At 40.9% G+C, this 22,569-nt stretch overlaps 1 protein-coding gene across 4 annotated transcripts in view; it reads left to right on the forward strand.

The window, feature by feature from the left end:
- Positions 1-22,569, forward strand: part of LOC126354266 (gamma-aminobutyric acid receptor subunit beta-like) — a 298,711-nt gene that overhangs the window by 229,537 nt on the left and 46,605 nt on the right. For 3 of the 4 annotated variants that reach the window (XM_050003798.1, XM_050003797.1, XM_050003799.1), the window contains exons 3-5: positions 8,309-8,376; positions 10,743-10,888; positions 11,010-11,167. In XM_050003798.1, coding sequence (XP_049859755.1) covers positions 8,309-8,376; positions 10,743-10,888; positions 11,010-11,167 — 372 coding nt within the window. Of the gene's footprint in view, positions 1-6,233; positions 6,285-8,308; positions 8,377-10,742; positions 10,889-11,009; positions 11,168-22,569 lie in introns of those variants that run through there. The other variant, XM_050003800.1, reaches the window with a different exon arrangement.

Raw genomic sequence — 22,569 nt, forward strand, 5'->3', positions numbered from 1 at the left:
GAAATAAAACTTTGAGGTTCGCCGAAGACATTGTAATTCTGTCAGAGACAGCAAAGGACTTGGAAGAGCAGTTGAATGGAATGGACAGTGTCTTGAAAGAAGGTTATAACATGAACAACAACAAAAGCAAAACGAGGATAATGGAATGTAGTCGAATTAAGTTGGGTGATGCTGAGGGAATTACATTAGGAAATGAGACACTTAAAGTAGTAAAGGAGTTTTGCTATGTGGGAAGCAAAATAACTGATGATGGTCGAAGTAGAGAGGATATAAAATGTAGACTGGCAATGGCAAGGAAAGCGTTTCTGAAGAAGAGAAATTTGTTAACAACGAGTATAGATTTAAGTGTCAGGAAGTCATTTCTGAAAGTATTTGTATGGAGTGTAGCCATGTATGGAAGTGAAACGTGGACGATAAATTGTTTGGACAAGAAGAGAATAGAAGCTTTCGAAATGTGGTGCTACAGAAGAATGCTGAAGATTAGATGGGTAGATCACATAACTAATGAGGAAGTGTTGAATAAGGTTGGGGATAAGAGAAGTTTGTGGCACAACTTGACCAGAAGAAACGATCGGTTGGTAGGGCATGTTCTGAGGCATCAAGGGATCACCAATTTAGTATTGGAGGGCAGTGTGGAGGGCAAAAATCGTAGAGGGAGACCAAGAGATGAATACACTAAGCAGATTCAGAAGGATGTAGGTTGGAGTAGGTACTGGGAGATGAAGAAGCTTGCACAGGATAGAGTAGCATGGAGAGCTGCATCAAACCAGTCTCTGGACTGAAGACCACAACAACAACAACAACTAAGAACCGCTTATACAGCGTTTTGTACAGCCCTTCCCGCCTAGCGCGCGGAACGGGGAGTAAGCAGTCGCTGCCGTGGCGAGCGAACACAGCGCCGTGTAGCAAAAGTGTCTCAGATAATTAATTTTTTGAATAACTTTCAGTTCATCTCGACATCTTAATTGTTGCAGATGTAATTGCTACACAAGTGAGTAGCAGAGGAAACAAAATCAGGGCAGTGTATGACGTTACATTGCAGACGACTTCCATCAATTGGAACTTTAATTTGTTGACAATTGACGTTACAAATTGCATAAAAAATCCTTTAACATAGTTTTTATGATAATTTTTCAATGATGCATATTTTATTACCAATGAAACTGCCCCTTGTTTATTCCCAGTAGTCGCCACAAAAATACGAAGTGTCTGTTTGATTTAAATTGATTTAAATTAACAAAACGTTATCCTTAAATTGGCACACATGATAAAAGAAAATTTATACATTCAGGTATTTCACAGTAATTACTAGTTTTAGTTAGATAGAACTGGAATGTAGTAAGTAACGATCATGGTCATTGTTCTGCATAGTGTGCTATGTACTAGACACACCCAATCAAAAGCAATTAAATATGTGAGGCAAATTGACAATGCAGAAATGACTGAAGTTCAACAATAGTGTTCCTTTGAAAAACCTGAAATGTCAAAGAACTATCGGAAATCGTATTATCCGTCAGTTTACTCAAAATGCTTTACACTACCGAATTTTTTTTTAACAGGTGTCTGAATCACAATATTATGAATAATATGAACAGTGTTTTCGTCGGCCTCTGAAAGACTGAAGTGTCGTTATGTCCAAACCAAGGGTGCAAAAAAATAAATTGTTTTCCTCTAATGGTAACAAGACATTTCGGATTTAATGTTGAAAATGATTCCCATTTCTCCAGATTTTGCTTCTTTGATTACAAGATTTTTGCAGTAAACGGTCTTTTTTTTAACTTTTGGTCCTATTTTGCCTTGATGTTTCTGAAGAGAGATATAAAGCTACGGAAACAATATACTGATACATATCACTGGCATTGTTGTATACAATTGTTTCCAGGGCTTCGCGCGCAAACTGCTGGAGAAACGGCGTGACGTCATTTGGAATACGAAAAGCAGGAGGCGAGAACGCTGGACATACATTGTTAATGCACGCAGATTCTTAAATTGTTGCTTTTAAATTAATAGAATACTGTTGCTTATTAGCTGTTCTTCTAGCTGGTCGGTTTGTAGTACTATGAGCAAAGTCAAGACATTATTGTACTATTGCTGACTGAAAAACTGTTTCATATAAAACTGCGGATGTCGCTTACCATACATTTCCTGAACATAAGAGAACTATAGCGCAGATGGATGTCACGTTGGAAAAGAACTGATCCTTTTGATGTGAATAATGCAAGGCTTTATTGAGATCGTTTCCTTTCAGCGGATTATGAATGTAACTTTTTGCGGTTTCCTTCAAAGAGATAATTAAAGCGTGACTTTTTGTATCATAAAAAAATTCAAATTGGCATGCAGATGTAACCAAGGTTGTCGCAAGTAGCAGCAAGGACAACGTTCATATAACTGCCAGATGTTCATTCTCTTCAGAAAGGCGTTTCTGTGCACTATCGTCTTCAGAATTAATCGTGCATTGTTTTCTATACAGATGTGAAATGAGAAGAGTGTGCTGTCTGCTCTAGAAGCTTTATCTACGAAGAAAATTAAATTATATCAATCGACCAGCACAGATGTAGTACTTGACACAGACATTACTGCTAAACACGAAATAGGCAGATTAAAAATTAAGACACCACTGCTGATGAGAGAAAACTACGCATTGAAAAGAAGTAACAGAGTCCTGCAAGCCAAGTATTCGAGATACGAGTATGTTGTGGAAGAACACTGGAGCGCATGCGTATTCAAATACAGAGATATGTAAACAGGCAGAATACGGCGCTGCGGTCGGCAACGCCTAAACAAGACAAGTGTCTGGCACAGTTGTTAGATCGATTACTGCTGCTATAATGGCAGGTTATCAAGATTTAAGTGAGTTTGAATGTGGTGTTAATAGTCGGCATACGAGCGATGGGACACAGCATCTCCGCGATAAATATCAGGTGGGGATTTTTCCCATACGATTATTTCACGAGTGCACTGTGAATATCAGGAATCCGGTAAAAAATCAAATGTCCGACATCGCTCGGTCGGAAAAAGATGCTGCAAGAACGGGACCAACGGCAACTGAAGAGAATAGTTCAGCCTGACAAAAGTGCAACCCTTCCGCAAATTGTTGCAGATTTCAATGCCGGGCCATCAACAAGTGTCAGCATGCGAACCATTGAACGAAGCATAATCGATATGGGCTTTCGGAGCCGAAATTCCACTCGTGTATCCTTGATAATTGCACGACACAAAGCTCTAGGCCTCGCCTGGGCTCGTCAACACCGACATTGAACTGTTGATGACTGGAAACAGGTTCCCTGATCGGACGAGTCTCGTTTCAAATAGTATCGAGCGGATAGACGTATACGCGTATGGAGACAACCTCATGAATCCATGGACCCTGCATGTCAGCAGGGGACTCTTCAAGCTGGTGGAGGCCCCGTAATGGTGTGGGGCGTGAGCAGTTGGAGTGACATGGGACCCCCTGATACGTCTAGATACGACTATGACAGCTGATACGTATGTAAGCATCCTGTCTGATTCCCTGCATCCATTCGTGTCCATTGCGCATTTGGACGGACTTGGACCATTCCAGCAGGATAATGCGAAATCCCACACGTTCGGAATTGCTGCAGAGTGACTCCAGGAATACTCTACCGAGTTTAAACACCGGCTGGCCACCAAACTCTCCAGATATGAGCACTATCGAGCATATCTCGGATGCCTTGCAACGAGCTGTTCAGAAGAGATCTCCACCACCTCGTACTATTATGGTTTTATGCACACGCCTGCAGGATTCATGGTGTCAGCTCCCTCCAGCACGACTTCAGACATTTCTCGAGTCCATGCCACGTCGTGTTGCGCACTTCTGCATGCTCGCGGGGACCCTACATGATATTAGGCAGGTGTACCAATTTCTTTGGCTCTCCGTGTAAGTAGATATGCTTCTTCTACACCCACACGACTACTCTACCATTCGCAATTAAGTGCCCAGCAGAGAGCTCATCGAACCACCTCCAAGCTATTTCTCTACCATTCCAATCACAAGCAGCGCAAGGGAATAACGAAAACTTAAAGCTCTCAGTGCGAGCTCTGTTTTCTCTTATTTTATTACGATGATTATTTCTCCCTAGCTAAGATGGACGCCGAAAACAAATATTTTCGCTTTCGGAATAGAAAGATGGTGACTGAAGTTTTATGAGAAGTTCCTACCGCAACGAGAAACGTGTTTGCTTTAATAATTGCCATCCTAATTCGCATGTCATATTCATGGCACTCTTTCTGCTATTTCGCGATAATACAAAACGAGCTGCCCTTCTTTGAACGTTTTCGATGTCCTCCGTCAATCCCATCTGATGCGGATCCCACACCACACAGCAATACTCCAGAAGAGGATGTACAAGCGTAGTGAAGGCAGTCTCTCAGTAGAACTGTTGCATTTGCTACTTGTTCTGTTTTACCAACTATATTATTTATGTAATCGTTGCAATTGGAGTTACTCGTAACTGTGATCTCTAAGTATTCAGCTGAATTTACAGCCTTCAGATCTGTGTGATTTATTGCGTAACCGAAATTTAGCGAATTCCTTTTAGTACTCATTTGGATGACTTCACATTTTCATTATTTAGAGTCAGTTGCCAGTTTTGTTCTGAAATAAAACAACGAATTAGACAGTATTGTCTTACTTTGACAGTTTCTTGGATTCAGTCTCAGAGAAACTTCTTCTGGATTCAGATTACATCACCGATAATGACTGCATCTCCATAATCTCCGGAAGTGGTTTCACTTCTCCTTCAGTTAGCTGGTTCAATAAAATAAATGAGTTTGAAGTGACATTTTGCAGTTTTCATGGGCGACGTGTTGCTACGTGTGACAGAGTGCTGCAAAGGATAATTTCTAAAATAACATCAACGTTTCCCGTAATGCTTCACAAAGCAGTTTCTCTCTACGTTAGAACAAGAACCTTCTTTAAACCAAAGCATCTGAGCAAACAGCATCAAACAGGAAACATAAAAATACTTGCTGTGAAGAAAAATCTTCAGTATGATGCTTCGTGATCTTTCTGAGCTACAGTGAGTATTTGTGAACACAGTAAATGTTATAACACTTAATAAGTCTTTGAAGGTGGCTATTACACACATCAAAAAGATTTGCATCACCCTTGTTCCCAGAACTCCTGAACATACACATTGACTATGGATATTGCATCACTGACACAGTCCCTTTGACTGTTCATAGATGTCACTAAACCCGCCCATAGATTTAACCAACCATGCATGAGCAGCGCCTATTAGACAGAGGGGGTCCAACAGCCGATCAGTTCCAGTTATTCCACCCGGAAGGAGGTACACGGCTCGTGTTGTCTGTAGTTCAACCATGCCAAGACGGTCGATACCGCGGTTCGATCGCGTCCGCATTGTTACTTTGTGCTAGGAAGGGCTCCCAACAAGGGAAGTGTCCGGGCGTCTCGGAGTGAACCAAAGTGATGTTGTTCGTACGTCACTGGTGGTCACGGAAGGCGCCGTACCGGCTGTACGATACGTGAATGCCATCCTCCAGTAGATAGTGTAACTATATTGGCAGCATATTGGCGAGGCATTCGTCTTCATGGACTATAATTCGCGCCCCCAAAGTGCACATCTTGTGAATGACTCGTTTGACTAGAGTGGCTAGCATGTTCTCCAGACTTGAACCCTATCGAACATGCCTGGGATAGATTGAAAAAGGCTGTTTATGGACGACGTGACCCACCAACTACTCTAAGGGATCTACGCCAATCGCCGTGGCGGAGTGGGACAATCTGGACCAACAGTGCCTTGATGAACGTGGAGATAGTGTGCCAAGACGAATACAGGCATGCATCAATGCAAGACGATGTGCTACTGTGTATTATTGTGAAAGTCTGGCACCTGCGCAAAGACAGATGCTATTAAAAAGCATAAGCCAAGAAATCAAAAAGAAAATTAATTCAGTTTTATCTCCATTGTTAACACTTAGCAGTACCGAAAAAGGCAACAGCTAATTATTGTGGATATTAAATGAATTGCATACATAAGCGAATAGTAACATTGAACAATTATGTGTCAGAAACTATCAGCGAAAGTTGAAATGTGCTTTACAAATTAAGATCGCGTTATGCCGTGATATCCGTATACCGATGTGCCGTCAGCTAAGGATATGTGCCCGGCCTGTTGTACATACGTGTCTTTATTTGCATATACGTCACAAGAGGAACATGTGGATGCGCTCATTTCAAAGATATACTTTGGCTGAAGCATCTGGATGAGGCCATATTGGATTTCGTCAACTCGTATTAGGTGCGTTTTATATTATAGCCAACTTATAAATTATGTCATGTAAATAAATACTAGCACTTTTAGGATCTCTCGAAAATGTACAGGTTATTGATACTGAATGTCAAATAGCGAGTTTTCGGTGTTTACAGGTTTCAGTAGATGTACCGTACGACACAGAACTAAGCTACCGCTTTAAATGCGAATATGTTAAATGAAACTGGAAAAATTTGCTTGAGATCATTTCCATATAATCTCACTCTCATCTTTTGATAGTCCTTAGCAGATCTAACTGCACACATTCTCCTCCTGCCTCCTACTCCTTCCCCATTGTTATGATGACTTATTTTATTATTAACATATTCAGGTGCAAGAGAATCCTCATTAACCCTGAACATAATAAGGCCTGAAGTTTGTTGTCTGCACTGAAGTGACATAACAGTTAGCTTTCAGCATTAGTAAACAGTCACAGGTAAACAGCATAAACCATCAGGTGCATACTCATTTCATCATTAGCGTCGCTTTGTGTTTCAACTACTTTTATCTCTGTTCTCTTGTTTCATTTCCATCATTACATTCTTCCCCTTGGTGTCGCCTCTGCTTCTCCATCCCATTTCTTTCGCTGTTTTAAATAAACTCTCTAACTTACCAGCTACCTAATTTCCAATGGTCATTCTCAGAAATTCATATCTTATTTATTGTATTACATTTCTTATGGTGTCATCTGTATGTTGTTCATCTGTATTTGAATAGAGACACAATCACAGAGACACCCAAACATTTTTGTATCTGTGTGCTTGTGTGTACTAGAAAAAGAGCAAGAGCTCAAAAAATATTGTGAATACTACATTCTGTTACATGTTTCTGTGCTCCACAAATCAGTCTGCTATAGGTGAGTAGTTGCCTTTGCCTTATTTTATGTATTGTTCCAAGCAGGAATTGCCATTAATGTCTAATACTTATTCAGAGCCTCAGTGTTTTCGTTCCTTTCTTAGCTTCCGTAAAAGAAAAATCTGCCTCTTAACCATGGATTGTTTCACCCCATCATGTGGCTGTCTTTTTTGTTGTGCACCCGTGGTCTAGAGATAGTGTCTTTGACTAGTAATTCTGTGCAGCTACTGTAAAATCTTGAATGACCCCCAAATACCTCCAACGCAAGAAGTCACCCCCATTCCATCAATGGCCTTTTTAAAGATGGCAGAGGAGCAGACAAAAGGGTGCCCTTGGAGTTGGAAACTGCCCCTCAAATACGGAAGAAGCAGCAATGATAAATACCATGAGGATGCAAAAGACACTGGGAGCATTAAAGATATATAATGAGTATTTAAAGGAGATGTGGCTATAACTGAAAAAATGCGTTGACTGATCTCTCCACTAGCCAAAGATTCCAGATTAGCCACCATTTGGATCTCCAGAAAAAAAGATGGAAGAAAATAAACTGTTTACATAAAAAGAGAATGGAAGCTTTTGAAATGTGGTGATACAGAAGGATGCTGAGTATTAAAGGGCTAGAATGAATAACTAATGAGGAGGTACTGCATCATATTGTACATGCAAAAGGTAATTTACAATACAAAGTAACAAAATGAAGGGTTTGATTGATGGGCAGCAAGGAATCATCAATTTGGTAATGGAGGGAAGTGTGGAGACTAAAAATTTTGGAGGGAGACCATTTCTTAAATACACTAAGCTAGTTGAATTGGACAAATGTTGCAGTAATTATGCAGATATGAAGAGCCTTACAAAAGAAACACTAGTGTACGAGTTCTGCATCAAACCATTCTTTGGACTGCAGACTATAACAACAACTTCTCTACTGCTGAATGAATTTTAATTCTAAGTTTTATCCATCTGTAATGTAATTTTACATCTCAAACTCTCTTACAGAGTTGTCCAGCCATTGACCTAATAATCTCTGCCAGTGTAAATCATATATTTTTTAAAAGTTGAATCAGTATGTAGGATGCTATTTAGATACCTCTAAAATGAAGAAAAACATCCAAATTTATTGGTAAATGTTATATGGCTTCTTTTTCTCTTTTCTCCAGGTGACCCTCTGTATGTTGGTATGGATCTCACAATAGCAAGCTTTGATTCCATTTCTGAGGTGAACATGGTAAGTAATAGTATAGAATTTGTCAAAAGAAGATAAATTATACAGTTTCCAAGCAGTCAGCACCTACATGCACTGAACAGTGCTATCCATGGGATTCCATAAATTCAGTATTATGAGAAGGATAGATTGCTGCTCATCATGTACAGACGACACTGAGTTGCAGACAGGCACCACAAAAAGATGGCTATACATTTGAGTTTTTGGCAAAGAGCCCATCTCATAAACACACACATGCACACACACACACAACCACTGCCTTTGGCCATGGGGGCCAAACTACATAAAGCAACTGTGCCTGATGTGAGAAACAATCTGTGGCTGGTGAGGGTAAGGAGGAGGCAGGGGTTAGGAGAGGGGTGGTGGTGGTGGTGGTAGAGTAGGATGGAGGGAGGTATAGTGCTGCTTGGGGGAGCCTGCAGTGACATGGAGGGGCAGGGTAAGGCTGCTCTGGGTTTCGTTGTAAGCTTTGAGGAGGGGATGGGTGGAGTCAGGAGGGGGAGGGGAAAGGAAAAGGAGAGAAATAGAGAGGGGAAAAAGGTTAGTTGCTTCACTGGTGTAACAGAAGGCTTTGTTGTGCTGCAGTTGGTGCAGGGATTGAGATAGGTGGTTGAAAGGCAGGAACTAACAAGGTTGATGCCAGGGGTGTTATGGGAACATACGATATATTGCAGGGAGAGTTTCCAACTGCACAATTCATAAAAGCTGGTGTTGGTAGAAAGGATCGAGATGTGCAGATTGTGACACAGTCACTGAAATTAAGTGTGTTGTGTTGGGCATCATGTACAGCAACTGGGTGGTCCAGCTGTCTCTTGGCCACAGTTTGTCATTGGCTATTCATTCAGGCAGATTGCTTGTTGGTTGGTTGGATGGTTGTCATACCACATAAAAATCAGGACAGTGGTTTCAAATTAGTTAGTAGATCACATATTTACTGATATCCCCGCCTTTGATGGGATAGGAGATGCTTATGACTGGACTGGAATAGGTGTTGCTGGAAGGGCATATGAGACAGGTCTTGCATCTAGACTAGATCTATTGCAGGGGTATGAGCCATGAGACAGGTGGTTGGAAGCAGGGGTGGAGTAGGGATGATGGGTGGCAGAATACCAATGGGAGGGGGGGGGGGGGGGGGGGGGGGGGTGGAGGCAGTGGGTAGGATGCTACTCATTTCAGAGAGATAGGTGAAACCCTAGTGGAGAATGTGATTCTGTTACTCCAGTACTAGGTGGTACTGAGTTACAAGGGGAGTGCTCCTTTGTGACCAAACAGTGGGAGTGTGGGAGGTAGTAGGTGATTAGAGAGACAAGGCATGGGAGATCAGTTTCTGTACAAGGTCAGGAGGGTAATTTTGTTCTCTGGATCTTGTATATACCATCACCTGCTGTCTGCTCCCATCCAGTCACAAGCATCACCCATCCAATCGAAGGCCAGGCTACCTGTGAAAGCAGTATGTGATCTTAAGCTGCAACCACTGTGCTGCTTTCTACTTGGGCATGACAGCCAACAAGCTGTCGGTCCACATGAAGGGCAACCAACAAACTGTGGCCACGAGATAGCTGCACCATCCAGCTGCTGAGTATGCTGCCCAACATAAAGTGCTTCACTTCAGTGACTGCTTCACAGCCTGTGCCATCTGTATTCTCACGATCAACATCAGCTTTTCTGAACTGCTCAGATGGGAATTCTCCTGGTAATATGTCCTATGTTCCTGTAATCCCCTGGCCTCAGTCCTTCACTAGTCCCTGTCCTCCTTCCACTTATCCCTTCACTGCTCCCATTCCAGCACTATATAGCATTCATTCCACCAATGCATCTACTAGCCTTTTTCCCTCCCTACTTCTCACCTTTTCCACTCCCTTACCCCCACAAACCTCCCAATTGCACCTAGCAGTCATACCCTGTCCCCACCACATGCTCCTACAGCACCACACCTTCCCCTCCTCCCCCCCCCCCCCACTGCTCTCCATCTCCCTCCCTGCCCAAGCCTCCCCCTTATTCTCACCACCCATTGATTGCTTCTCTCATCAAACACCATTGCTGCACACAGTCTGGCCTCAGTGGCCTGAGAGAGTGGCCACGTGTGTGAGTTGCACTTGTGTGTGTGTGTGTTTTCTACTTTAGAAGAAGAGCTTTTATCCAAAAGCTCAAATGTAAAGCCATCTTTTTTGTCTGCCTGTCATTACCTCCCCCATATGGTGAATAGCAATCCATCATCTTCATATTATGGTCATTATTCCATCCTAGTTTTACCATTGATGGATTTCATAAATTAATTTTTGTAGCCCATGATAGAGTTTCATTTATTCATTTGCCAATCATATACATGGACAAGCTGAAATAGTAAATGATAAATATTTTACTTGCAGGACTATACCATTACCATGTACCTCAATCAATACTGGAAAGATGAACGACTTGCCTTCAGTAATGAAGAAGAGATATTAACATTATCAGGTGATTTTGCTGAGAAGATATGGGTACCTGACACATTTTTTGCAAATGACAAGAACAGGTAAATAGTTAAATCCTTTTCTTTGTGTCTGAAACAATGTGTATATGTAAGCTTTTCCACATTGTGAGGCTTATTATGTAAATCCTTCCCCTACAGCAATTACTAAATCTGTCTGTTTCAGCTTCCTTCATGATGTGACAGAAAGAAATAAACTGGTACGGCTTAATGGAGATGGGAGTATTACATATGGCATGAGATTTACGACGACATTGGCCTGTATGATGGATCTACATTATTATCCCCTTGATTCACAAAACTGCACAGTAGAAATTGAGAGCTGTGAGTAATAAAGCATACTTAACACCATGAAAGTTTACTCATTTCGATCCTACAAGCCATAGGCATCACCATTTATCGAATAGCTGTATACACTGTCAGAATCTTACTCTATTCTATTTGTGCTAGAAAGGGATCTGAACGAATATCTTAAATAATTAGGAAGAGAGTCACGACTCTAAAAACATATGTTGTTTCTGCAGTCATACCACTCATCTGCATCTCACCTACTACTGCATGTTTAAAATTTACATGAGAACAATAACAGTCATGGAACAACAGTTGTTTGTCAACAGCAAGACTGCAGCTTTATTTCAGATGAGAATTATTAACAGTCATGCTGCAGGTAGCAATCTCTAATCATCAAATGTACATAGAAGGTAATTTATGTAGCTTCTAAATATATGTTTTTGTAACAATATTATGAAAAGGATACCATACAGCTGAGAGGCTGAGTCACAGATAGGCACTACAAAAAGACTGCCAGCAAGTGAGCTTTGGCCAGCAAGGCCTTTGCCAAAAATAGACAAGACACACACACACACACACGCACATGTAACACATACATACATGACTACAGTCTCTGGCAGCTGAGGCCAGACAGTGAGCAGTAGCGCACGACACACGATGGGAGAGGCAACTGGATGGTGGTGGTAAGGACGAGGCTGGGGCAGGGAGTGGGAGGGATAGCAGGGTACAGATGGGGGACAGTAAGGTGCTGGTTGTGAGGGTGAACAGGGATGAGGTGGAGAGAGGGTGGGTAGCTAGGTGCTGTCTGGAGGTTAGACAGAGGGTGGGGGAGGGAGGGTAGCGGAAAAGAAAAGAAGAAAAATGACTGGGTGCATTGGTGGAACAGAGGACTGTGTAGTGCTGTAATGGGAACAGGGAAGGGCTAGATGGGTAAGGATAATAACTAACAAAGGTTGAGGCCAGTAGGGTTATGGGAATGTAGGATACATTGTAGGGAGGGTTCCCACCTGCATAATTCAGAAAAGCAGGTGTTGGCGGGAAGGTTATACATGGCACAGGCTGTGAAGCAGTCATTGAAATGGAGAACGCCATGTTGGGCAGCTTGCTCAGCAACAGGTTGGTCCAGCTGTTTTATTGTCACAGTTTGTCAGTGGCCATTCATGCAGACAGACAGCTTGTTGGTTGTCATGCCCACACAGAATTCAGCACAGTGGTTGCAGCTTAGCTTGTAGATCACATGACTGATTTCACAAGTAGCTGTGCCTTTGATGGGATAGGTGATGTTTGTGACCAGAAAGAAGTAGGTGGTGATGAGAGGACTTGTGACACAAGTATTGCATCTAGGTCTGCTACAGGGATATGAGCCATGAAGCAATGGGATGAGAGCAGGGGTTGTGTAGGGATGGATGAGGATATTGTGCAGGTTTGGTGGGCTGTGGAATACCACTGTGTGAGGGGTTGGAAGTATAGTGGATAGGATACTTCTCATTTCAGGGCACAACAAGAGATAGTCGAAACTGTGACAGAGAATTTAATTCAGTTGCTCCAGTCCTGGGTGGTACTGAGTCAGAAGAGGAATGCTCCTCTGTGGCCAGACAGTGGGTCTTTAGGAGGTGGTGGGTGACTGGAAAGATAAGGTATGAGATACTGTTTTTGTACAAGGTTGGAAAGATAATTATGGTCTGTGAAGACCTCAGTGACACCCCAAAGTGGATGTAATGCTGGTGTTTGGTAGGTTTGATGTGGGCAGAGGTACTAACATAGTCGTCTTTGAGGTGGAGGTCAACATCGAGGAAGGTAGGTTCTGGGATTGAGTTGGACCAGGTGAAGCAAATTGGGGGGGGGGGGGGGGGGGGGGGGAGAGGTGTTGAGGTTCTGGAGGAATGTGGATCATGAATATGTCATCAGTGTATTTGAACCAGGGGAGGAGTTTGGGATTCTGTGTGTTTAGGAAGGATTACTCTAGATGGCTCATGAACAGGTTGGTGTATGATGGTGCCATGCCAGTGCCCATAGCCTTATCCCAGAGGCCATGGGCACTAGGGATGTTAGTGTAAAGGAAGGGTGCATCAATAGTGATGAGCTGGGCACCATGTGGTGAAGAAACACGAACTGTTGTGAGTAATAGGCTGGAAGTGTTGGTTGATGAGAGCAGAGATTCTCTCAGTGGGGGGCACAGTAATTGGCCACAATGGTGTCCTGTGTTGTTGAGTTTATGAGTTTTAGCAAATATAGAAGGTAGGAGTGCAGGGAGTGCTAGTGGTGAGGAGAGGGATGGACTCCAGGGAGAGTTTCCAGGTCGTGTGTTATGAATTGTGTTTGCATGAGTCTCTCTCTCTCTGTCTCTCTCTCTCTCTCTCTCTCTCTCTCTCTGTGTGTGTGTGTGTGTGTGTGTGTGTGTGTGTGTGTGTGTGTGTGTGTGTGTGTGTGTGTGTGTGTGTGTGTGTGTGTGTGTGTGTGTGTGTGTGTGTTTTTGACAAAGGCCTTGTTGGCTGAAAGCTCACTTTCTGACAGTCTTCTTTTTTTTCCCTATCTGTGACTCAGCATCTCCACTATATGGTGAGTAGCAACTATCATTTTCATCCAAGATTTTCTATTGTTTGAAAGGACTTTGTCTGATAGCGTAATCTACTTTTAAATATCCTTGTTTGAACCACTTCCATGTCTGAATTGGTAGCATCACTGCCTTCACTGTCGAAGCACCCAGGTTCAATTCTCAGTACCTCCTCAATTTTTTTCTGAGGTATGGTGGTCTGGAATGGGTTTAACTCAGACCCAAGAGGCAAAATGAGGATTTGCTTCAATAAAGAAGTGGTGGCACCATCAGGATTTGTCTACTGGCAATAAGGGGTGTAGCGATTGGCAACTTGCTGATCACATGTCCCATCATCATAGATTGCTCATATTGCCTTGTATGTGGCAGTCATCCTATGGGATTAACTAAGGCCCAATATTTCACTGGTGGTTATGTTTTTGTTTTATGCACTTGTTTGCCACTCAATGCTTCCTCTATGTGCTGAGTTAATATTGTTTAAAAAACAATCTTAAATCAATGAACATAAAGGACAGTATCAGTGATCATTAGGCTGTAATTGTACCTATGACTACAGGTATTACAATGAATGTTAAGAAAGTTAGGAAAATATTTATGATTAGCAAGAGTGACAAGATACAAAGTGCAGACTATCTGAGTAGTCAACATCAAGTATTCAGTGCTGAGGGCAATGACATGGAGCACAAATGGAAAAAATTCAAGTGCATTGTTCAATATGCAAAGTCTTAAGGGATGGGAAAGACCCACCATGGTTTAATAACCATTTCGGAAAACTGCTTTGCCTGTAAACAAAGGGTTCTTCCTCACAGTTTCAATAGAACTCAAAATCTGGCTGACAAACAATAGCTGGATGAAGTGAAAATGAACATAAGGCGAGCTGTGTTAAGTGACATTGAAAGAAAAAATTTGTCAATCAATCTAATGGAAATCCTAAGAGGTTTCAGTCTTATGTAAAATCAGTCATCACTTCAAAATCATCTATTCAGTCACTCAGTGACCATAATGGCAATAAAATGGAAAAGACAGAGCGAGAATTTGGTCTTCCAAAATTTTTTCACCGTAGAAAATCATAGTAAGATTCCTTCTTTCAATCATTATATGAATTTCAGAATGACACATATTGAAATAACTGATTGCAGAACAGAGAAACAATTACAGTCACTTTGTAGTGGAAAAGCATCAGGACCAGATGAGATACCAGTAAGATTTTACAGAGACTATGTGAAAGAACTTGCTCCACTTCTAGCAGCAGCTCATCGAAGGTGACTTGTGCAATGAAGGATACCTGATGACTAGAAAAAGTGTATGTCATTCGCTCTCTCAAGAGTTGTAGGACAGGTACATATCATTATAGGCTCATATTGTTAATGTCAATCTGTTGTAGAAGTATGTAACACATTTTATATTCATATATTATGATATTTTTGGACCATAAACATCTCCGCTATAAATTTTACATTAAAATTTTCCTGAGACATTTAAGTCTCATCTTTATCTACAATAATGTTGGAAGCTGAAGAAATGAATCAAAATTTGTGCTGCGGCTGGGACTCAACCTGGATCTTCTTGCTTACTAAGCTGATATGCTGACCATTACACCACTGCAGCATGAACTACCCAAGTCAATTGCCATCCCCAACACAAACTCTAATTCACATCTCCAGCTTATATTCCCCTTACATTTTCACTATTACCAGGGCTCTGCAACATTGGGATAGCACCCCAGCATTGGACATAAGGGGGAAGGTAGATAAGATAGATCTTATAATTATAAGATCTATACAATCACATTTAGTAGAGGACTACCCCATTAAGTCCAATGCTGGGTGCTATTCCAGTGTCAGAGAACCCTGGCAATAGTCACAATGTAAGGGGAAAATAAGCTGGAGATGTGAATTAGAGTTTGTGTCAGGGATGGCATTTGACTTGGGTAGTTCGTGCAGCTATGTTAACCATAGTACTGTGGTGGTGTAATGGTCAGCATATCTGCCTAATAAGCAAGAAGACCCGGGTTTGAGTTCTGGCTGTGGCACCAACTTTGATTAATTTCTTCAGCTTCCAACTCCTCTATAAAAATCATCATGAATTCTGCAGAAAGAGATCTTGTGAAACTCAACTCACTCTGTTCCTTCATGAAGCCCACAGTGCTCTAGACATCAGTCCTCAGGTTGATGCTGTGTTCCTTGACTTCAGGAAGGCACTTGACACTGTTCTACACAGCCACTTAGTGAAAAAAAAATACAAACTTACTGAGTACTGGACCAGATTGATGAATGGATTCAAGACATCCTTGTAGGTAGAACTCAACACATTGCTCTTACTGAAACAAAACCAACAGTTATAAAGGTAATTATGTGAGTACCAAAAGGAAGTGTGATAGGACCATTACTGTTCACATATATAAATGATCTAGTAGACTGCGTTGGAAACTTTTTAAGGCTGTTTGCAGATGATGCAGTTATCTATAAGAAAGTAGCAATGCCGGAAGGCAGTATTGATTACAGAATAACCTGTAGAGGATTGATGAATGGTATGTGATCTGACAGTTGACCCTTAACAAAAATAAATGTAATACATTGTGCATACATAGGAAAATAAATCCACTATGTACAACATCACTACTGATTACAAATTAACAATAACTACCATAAGATATCTAGGAGTATCTATCCAGAGTGAACTTCAGAGGAATGACTACAGCAAAAAAAAATAGTAGGAAAAACAGATAGATGGCTGAAATTAATAGAAAGAATCTTAAGGAAATGTAATTCATCTATTAGAGAAGTGGCTTACAATGCACTTGTTCAACCAGTTCTTGAGTACTGTTCATCAGTCTTTTGACCATTACCATGTAGGACCAATAGAAGAGATAGGGAAGATCCAACAAAGAGTGGTACATTTTGTCACATGATCATTGAATCTGTGCAAGAGTGTTACAGAGATGCTCAATGAACTCCAGTGTTACGTGCTACAAGAGATGTGCTGAGCATTACTGAGAGGTATACTATACAAATTTCAAGAGAGTACTTTCTGGGAAGAGTCGGACAGCTCATGAAATGACCACAATGAGAAAATTCAAGAATTTTGAACTAATACAGAGAATTACTGATGATTATTTTTCCAATATGCCATTAGTGAATAGAACAGGAAAGCAGGGATCAGTTAGTGGTACCATAAGTACCCTCCGCTTGTGGAGTATTGATATAGCTACAGATGTAGACAGATATAGTAACAGTTATGATGTTTTATAAAGTAGTGTTGTCCCTGTATTACAGTAGAGAAGAGAGTTGCAGGTCTCTTGCTAACAACGAGAAAGTAAATTCCAGGGGCAAAAGTCTTATGCATGAAGTACAGAAGAAGAGGAAGAAGAAGTAGGATGAAGAGAGAAAAGAAGAGGAAAAACAAGAAGAAGTTGCAATGCTGTTTTCTTTTTATTTGAACACAATACTCAGCTACACTATTTACTGCAGTTATTGTGTGTCAGTAACTTATGGAAATTGGATCTACAACAAAGTTTTCAATAGCTGTTGCTCTAAACTCTTCTGTCCTTACTTGGAACTTCCATTTGAGCAATTAAAGCAATTTTATTTACTTAGCCATTTGCTTTTCCTTTTTTTTAATGTAATGATATGATGTTTATTTGTATCTGTTTAAATATATCTGTTCCATTTTTGTAGTTTTCAAGTAGTATTCAGATAACCATAACATGGCTATTGATAATTAACCATTGTGCTTTATGACACTGATATTAGAAATTTATAACCATTATTTCAAAACCTACATTTATTACATAACTCTGTCAGTCCTAATCTGTTATTCTAAAAATGTCAAAGAAAATGAAATCATTAGACTGGTTAGATAACTACTTTCATAAGACTGAATAACACAGTATGTAAGTAATATCTTGTAAAAAGCATTCACATGCTGACCATACAATGCACAAGGGCAAGGGAGATATACGGGCAACTGTGAATTCAGTCTTCTATTTCCCACCTGTTGTAAACAAGGGAGCAAACTCCTTATAAAATTTAGGTTCATTTCCTGTAGTAGTAAACAATTTGAAACAAAGAATTTTACCACAAAGTGTACCATTTTGAGAACTTAAAACATACTTCATTATTTTTAAAAAGCTGTTTAAGTTATAAGTAAAGCCAATCAATAGTCAAGTTAACACTTGATTTACATCATTATAAAATATGTACCAACATAACAAAAACAAAATTTCATTGATATCTCTATTATCTCTGCACTGTCAGAGAACAGTTTGTGCATCAAAAGAATACTAAAGCCCACCCAAAACTGAACTCTGTCCCTATGAAATACTTTTCAAGGACTTGCTGCCCACAACTGTGGAGTAAATTGGTGTGTTCCTAATTTTACTGAGAACTAGAAAACAAGGAAGACCTGATTTAACTCCCTATTGATAAATAGGCCATTTGAGTATGTACTCAATTTGCACCATGATAAGGAAAGAAATTGTCTTATCTGTTTAGGGAGACCATTCTGGTATTCATCTTAAATGCTTTAGGCAATCTCAAGAAGTTAAATCTGGATGACTGTATTTGAGAGATCAAAGAATGTGGTGAGACAATTCATGGCTCTTGTGCCATGATAACACTCCTGCACATTCATCCCTGTTGGTAAGTGAGTATTCCACAAAAAATGAAATCACAGATATTTGGATAAAAAGGTAACTTCTATGTGATGAGTAGCAGTCTGTCCTAATATTCAAGTTACTACTTCATCCCAGATTTTCTAGTGTGATTGTTTCCAGTCATTCAGAGTATAAGTACCATTTATTCTATTTTTGTCTGAATACCTACTGTAGCTGCTTTGCAAATTTCCATGCCATATTAATTTGCCATGAATCAGATACACCATGCTGTCAGTAAAATATGATGGAAAATTCTAGGTTGTTTATACTTATCTGAGTACAGTTACCTTTCCAAAAAGAAAAGTCAGTTCCTTATGGAAAATAAACAATAAGACAAAGCACTGTTACAGAACAAAGATATACACTGTTGTAGATCTGTCACATGAGAGATTCAAAAAGTTTAATTAAAACTGAATGAAAATACTTCAGATAGTTGCTAACTCTCATATACAAAATGCAAGGCTGTAAGTTAACAAAACGAGAACTAAAACTGGCTGCAGTTTACATTGGCAATTTATTATTTATTTACATCAAAGCATCTAACTTCAGGATAAAAGATACAAACATATATAGGTCTGTTCAAAAAATTCTGGAACTTTGTCCACAAAATTTTTTTACACTTACCTTTTACTTATTGTGCATGGTCTGCTTCAAAATGCTTTCCTCCTCAATTGATACGCCACTCCCTACACTGTTTCGACTTTGGGAAGCAGTCTTAGTATGCCTCTTGCTCAATCATGAATTTTCTTTTATCTCATGTACCACTGCAAATCTTCATCCTTTCAATGGGGTTACCAACTCTGAAAGCAATAAAAAGTCTGCAGGGGCCAGGTTTTGAGAGTATGGAGGGTGGGGCGGCACAGTGATTTTGTGTTTTGTGCAATACTCACACAGCAACAGGGATGAATGTGTAGGAGCATTATCATGGTGCAAGAGCTATGAATTATCTCACCACATTTCAGGCCATTTCCTTCTCACATTTTCTTGCAGACGTTGCAACACATCCTGATAATATGACCAATTAACTGTTTGTTCCTATGGCATGAATTCACAATGAACTAATCCTTCAAAGTCAATGAAAACTATCAGCATGGTTTTGACATTTCACCCGACCTGATGAACTTTTTCTGGTCTAGGAGAACCATTCCCAACCCGCTGTGAAGATTGAATCTTGGTCTCAAAATTATAATAGTAGACTCATATCTCATCACCAGTTATGTTTCTTTTAAGGAATGTCTCATTCTCATTTGCGCGATCCAAAAGCTCTTCACAGGTTGTGAGGCAAAGGTCTTTCTGGTCTTGACTCATGAGCCGTAGGATGAACTTGCTGGCAACACAATGCATTCCAATATGTTATGTCAGGATTTCATGACATGATCCAACTGAACTGTTACATTCTTCTGAAATCTCTCAGACAGTCTATCTTTGATTAACACACACAATTTTGTTGATTTTCCTGACATAATCATCATTGCTGATATTCTTCACGGGTTTGCAGCCGGATCATTTCGTCCTCCAGACACAATATTTCAGCGGACCAGCTGGCCGCCATCCTCAGGTGAGTTAATGCTGGTGCACTGCCTCGCCGGAACTGAGTTCCAGCCACAACGACGGAAACCTTTATACACCACAAACCGTTCACCGCGCCTGCGCGAGAAGATAGCGCCTCCTGGCGGTAAGAAGACACGCAGCGCGCCAGTGGAGAAAGACGGCGGAAACGATAAATCGCATCAGGAAGGATCCAGAGATCGAAAAGAAGAACGTTTTTGTTTAATGTCCGACAACATCGGATTCCATATTTTGCTTAGAGGAAAACCTCTATCCCTGTTAATAATATTGCTTGCTAATCTGATTTCAATAGATTCTTTAAGAATACATTCCCAATAGCGAGAAGCAGGAGAGATCAATTGTGTCCTGTCGTACATCATTCTGTGTCCCTCGTTAAGGCAATGTTCCGCCACTGCAGATTTCTCGGGCTGGAGCAACCGAGTGTGCCGATGATGTTCCACACACCGGTCCTTAATCGTTCGAATAGTCTGACCAATGTACTTCTTTCCACAGTGACACGGGATTTCATATACACCGGGTTTCCTTAAACCCAAATTATCCTTAACTGAGCCGAGAAGGGCTCTAGTCTTGGCCACCGGCGTAAAAACACTTTTAATATCATATCTCCTTAGAATTCTTGAAATTTTAGATGATATACTTCCCGCAAAGGGTAAATAAGCAACAGCTACAAAAGTATCCTCTATAGGCTCGCGTGACGGACCAAACTGAAGAGCACGGCATATTTGTTGTTCCGTATATCCATTCTGTTTGAAAACAGTTTTCAAATGGTCAAGTTCTTCTTTCAAATGTTCCTCGTCAGAAATGGCATAAGCTCTTTTTACCAAAGTCCGCAAAACTCCACTACGTTGGTGTGGTGGATGACAGCTGGTCGCATGAAGATAACGGTCAGTATGAGTAGGTTTCCGATACACGCTGTGTCCGAAAGTCCCATCGTCCTTTCTTTCAACCAAAACATCAAGAAATGGAAGTTTGCCATCACTTTCAATTTCCATGGTAAACTGAATGCTCGGATGTAGACAATTAAAGTGATCCAAAAAACGATTCAAGGCATCAATTCCATGCGGCCAAACCATAAAAATGTCATCAACATATCTGAAAAAACACTTAGGTTTAAGAAACGAAGTTTTGAGTGCCATGTCCTCAAAGTCTTCCATAAAAAGGTTAGCGACTATGGGGGAGAGGGGACTCCCCATAGCCACTCCGTCAGTTTGCTCAAAATATACATCATTAAAAAGGAAATACGTCGAAGTCAACACATGACGACATAACTTGGTGGTTTCTTCATCTAATTTCTCACTGATTAGTGACAGGGACTCTTCAAGAGGAACCCGAGTAAAAAGAGAAATAACATCAAAGCTGACAAGCAAGTCAGAAGGACCAGAGTATAATGATTTTAATCGTCGAATGAAGTCAGACGAATTAGATATGTGATGTTCACATTTTCCCACATATGGCCTGAGAACCGAAGCTAAATATTTGGCCAAATTATAGGTAGGGGCGCCCAAGTTGCTGACAATGGGACGCAGAGGAATACCACTCTTATGTATTTTGGGTAAACCATACAATCTCGGAGGAACCGCCGCACCAGGATGAAGTTTCTTGATGACATCACTAGGTAAAGAGCTCTTCTTTAAAAGTGAGAGAGTCTTTCGTTTTATACAATCCGTGGGATCATTTTTGATTTTCCGATAGGCCGATTCCTGTAGCAAAAGATCCATTTTGGCAACATAATCCTCACGTGCGAGAATAACCGTGGCATTGCCTTTATCAGCCGGAAGAATGATTAGATCCCGATTTTCTCTCAGAGACCGAATAGCAGCCCTTTCACAAGATGGAATATTATTCCTTGGAGGTGGAGTTCGACGAAGTTTATAGGCAACCTCCTGCCTGATCTCTTCTGCCCTGTCCTCATGAAGGCGGGCCACAGCTTGTTCTACAGCACAAATAAAATCCGTAATAGGAGTCCTCTTGGGAGTAGGTGCGAAATTTAACCCTTTTTTTAAAACAGATAATGTAGCATCATCAAATTCCTGAGTCGTAAGATTAATAACCACCCGTTGACGGGTGTCGTCACCAGACATAATAGGAGAAACAGAGAGACGTTGGAACTTAGATGACTGTTTACCAGCAGCAATTTTCTGCACCGAGTCCGAAAAAGCCCATGAAGCGCTATCCACCCATTCCCATGATGTGGCAGACAGTCTCGAAGATATTTCCAGATGCAAATAAAATAAATCTTTGGATATAAAATCCAATCGTCGACGCGTAAAGCGAATACGTTCCCGTACCAATGCACGACTGGCCCGCTTCTTGATTTTGTTGGCCGCTTTTGTGTCAATATAATGATTAATTCTGGCAAATTTAGGGATAATACCCTCGTCCCGACATCTCAATAAAAACACAAGTGCACTCAGTAACTTCCCTTTCTTCTTGCGAAAATTATCCAACTTTCTAACAAGACTCACCATCTCCTCCCCGTAGAGGTTTTGGATGTGATTTCGTAGACTTTCCCGGCGTAATAACTGCTGATATTCTTCACGGGTTTGCAGCCGGATCATTTCGTCCTCCAGACACAATATTTCGGCGGACCAGCTGGCCGCCATCCTCAGGTGAGTTAATGCTGGTGCACTGCCTCGCCGGAACTGAGTTCCAGCCACA

This window comes from Schistocerca gregaria, chromosome 3 (assembly GCF_023897955.1).
Source record: "Schistocerca gregaria isolate iqSchGreg1 chromosome 3, iqSchGreg1.2, whole genome shotgun sequence".
Classification (NCBI taxonomy): domain Eukaryota; kingdom Metazoa; phylum Arthropoda; class Insecta; order Orthoptera; family Acrididae; genus Schistocerca; species Schistocerca gregaria.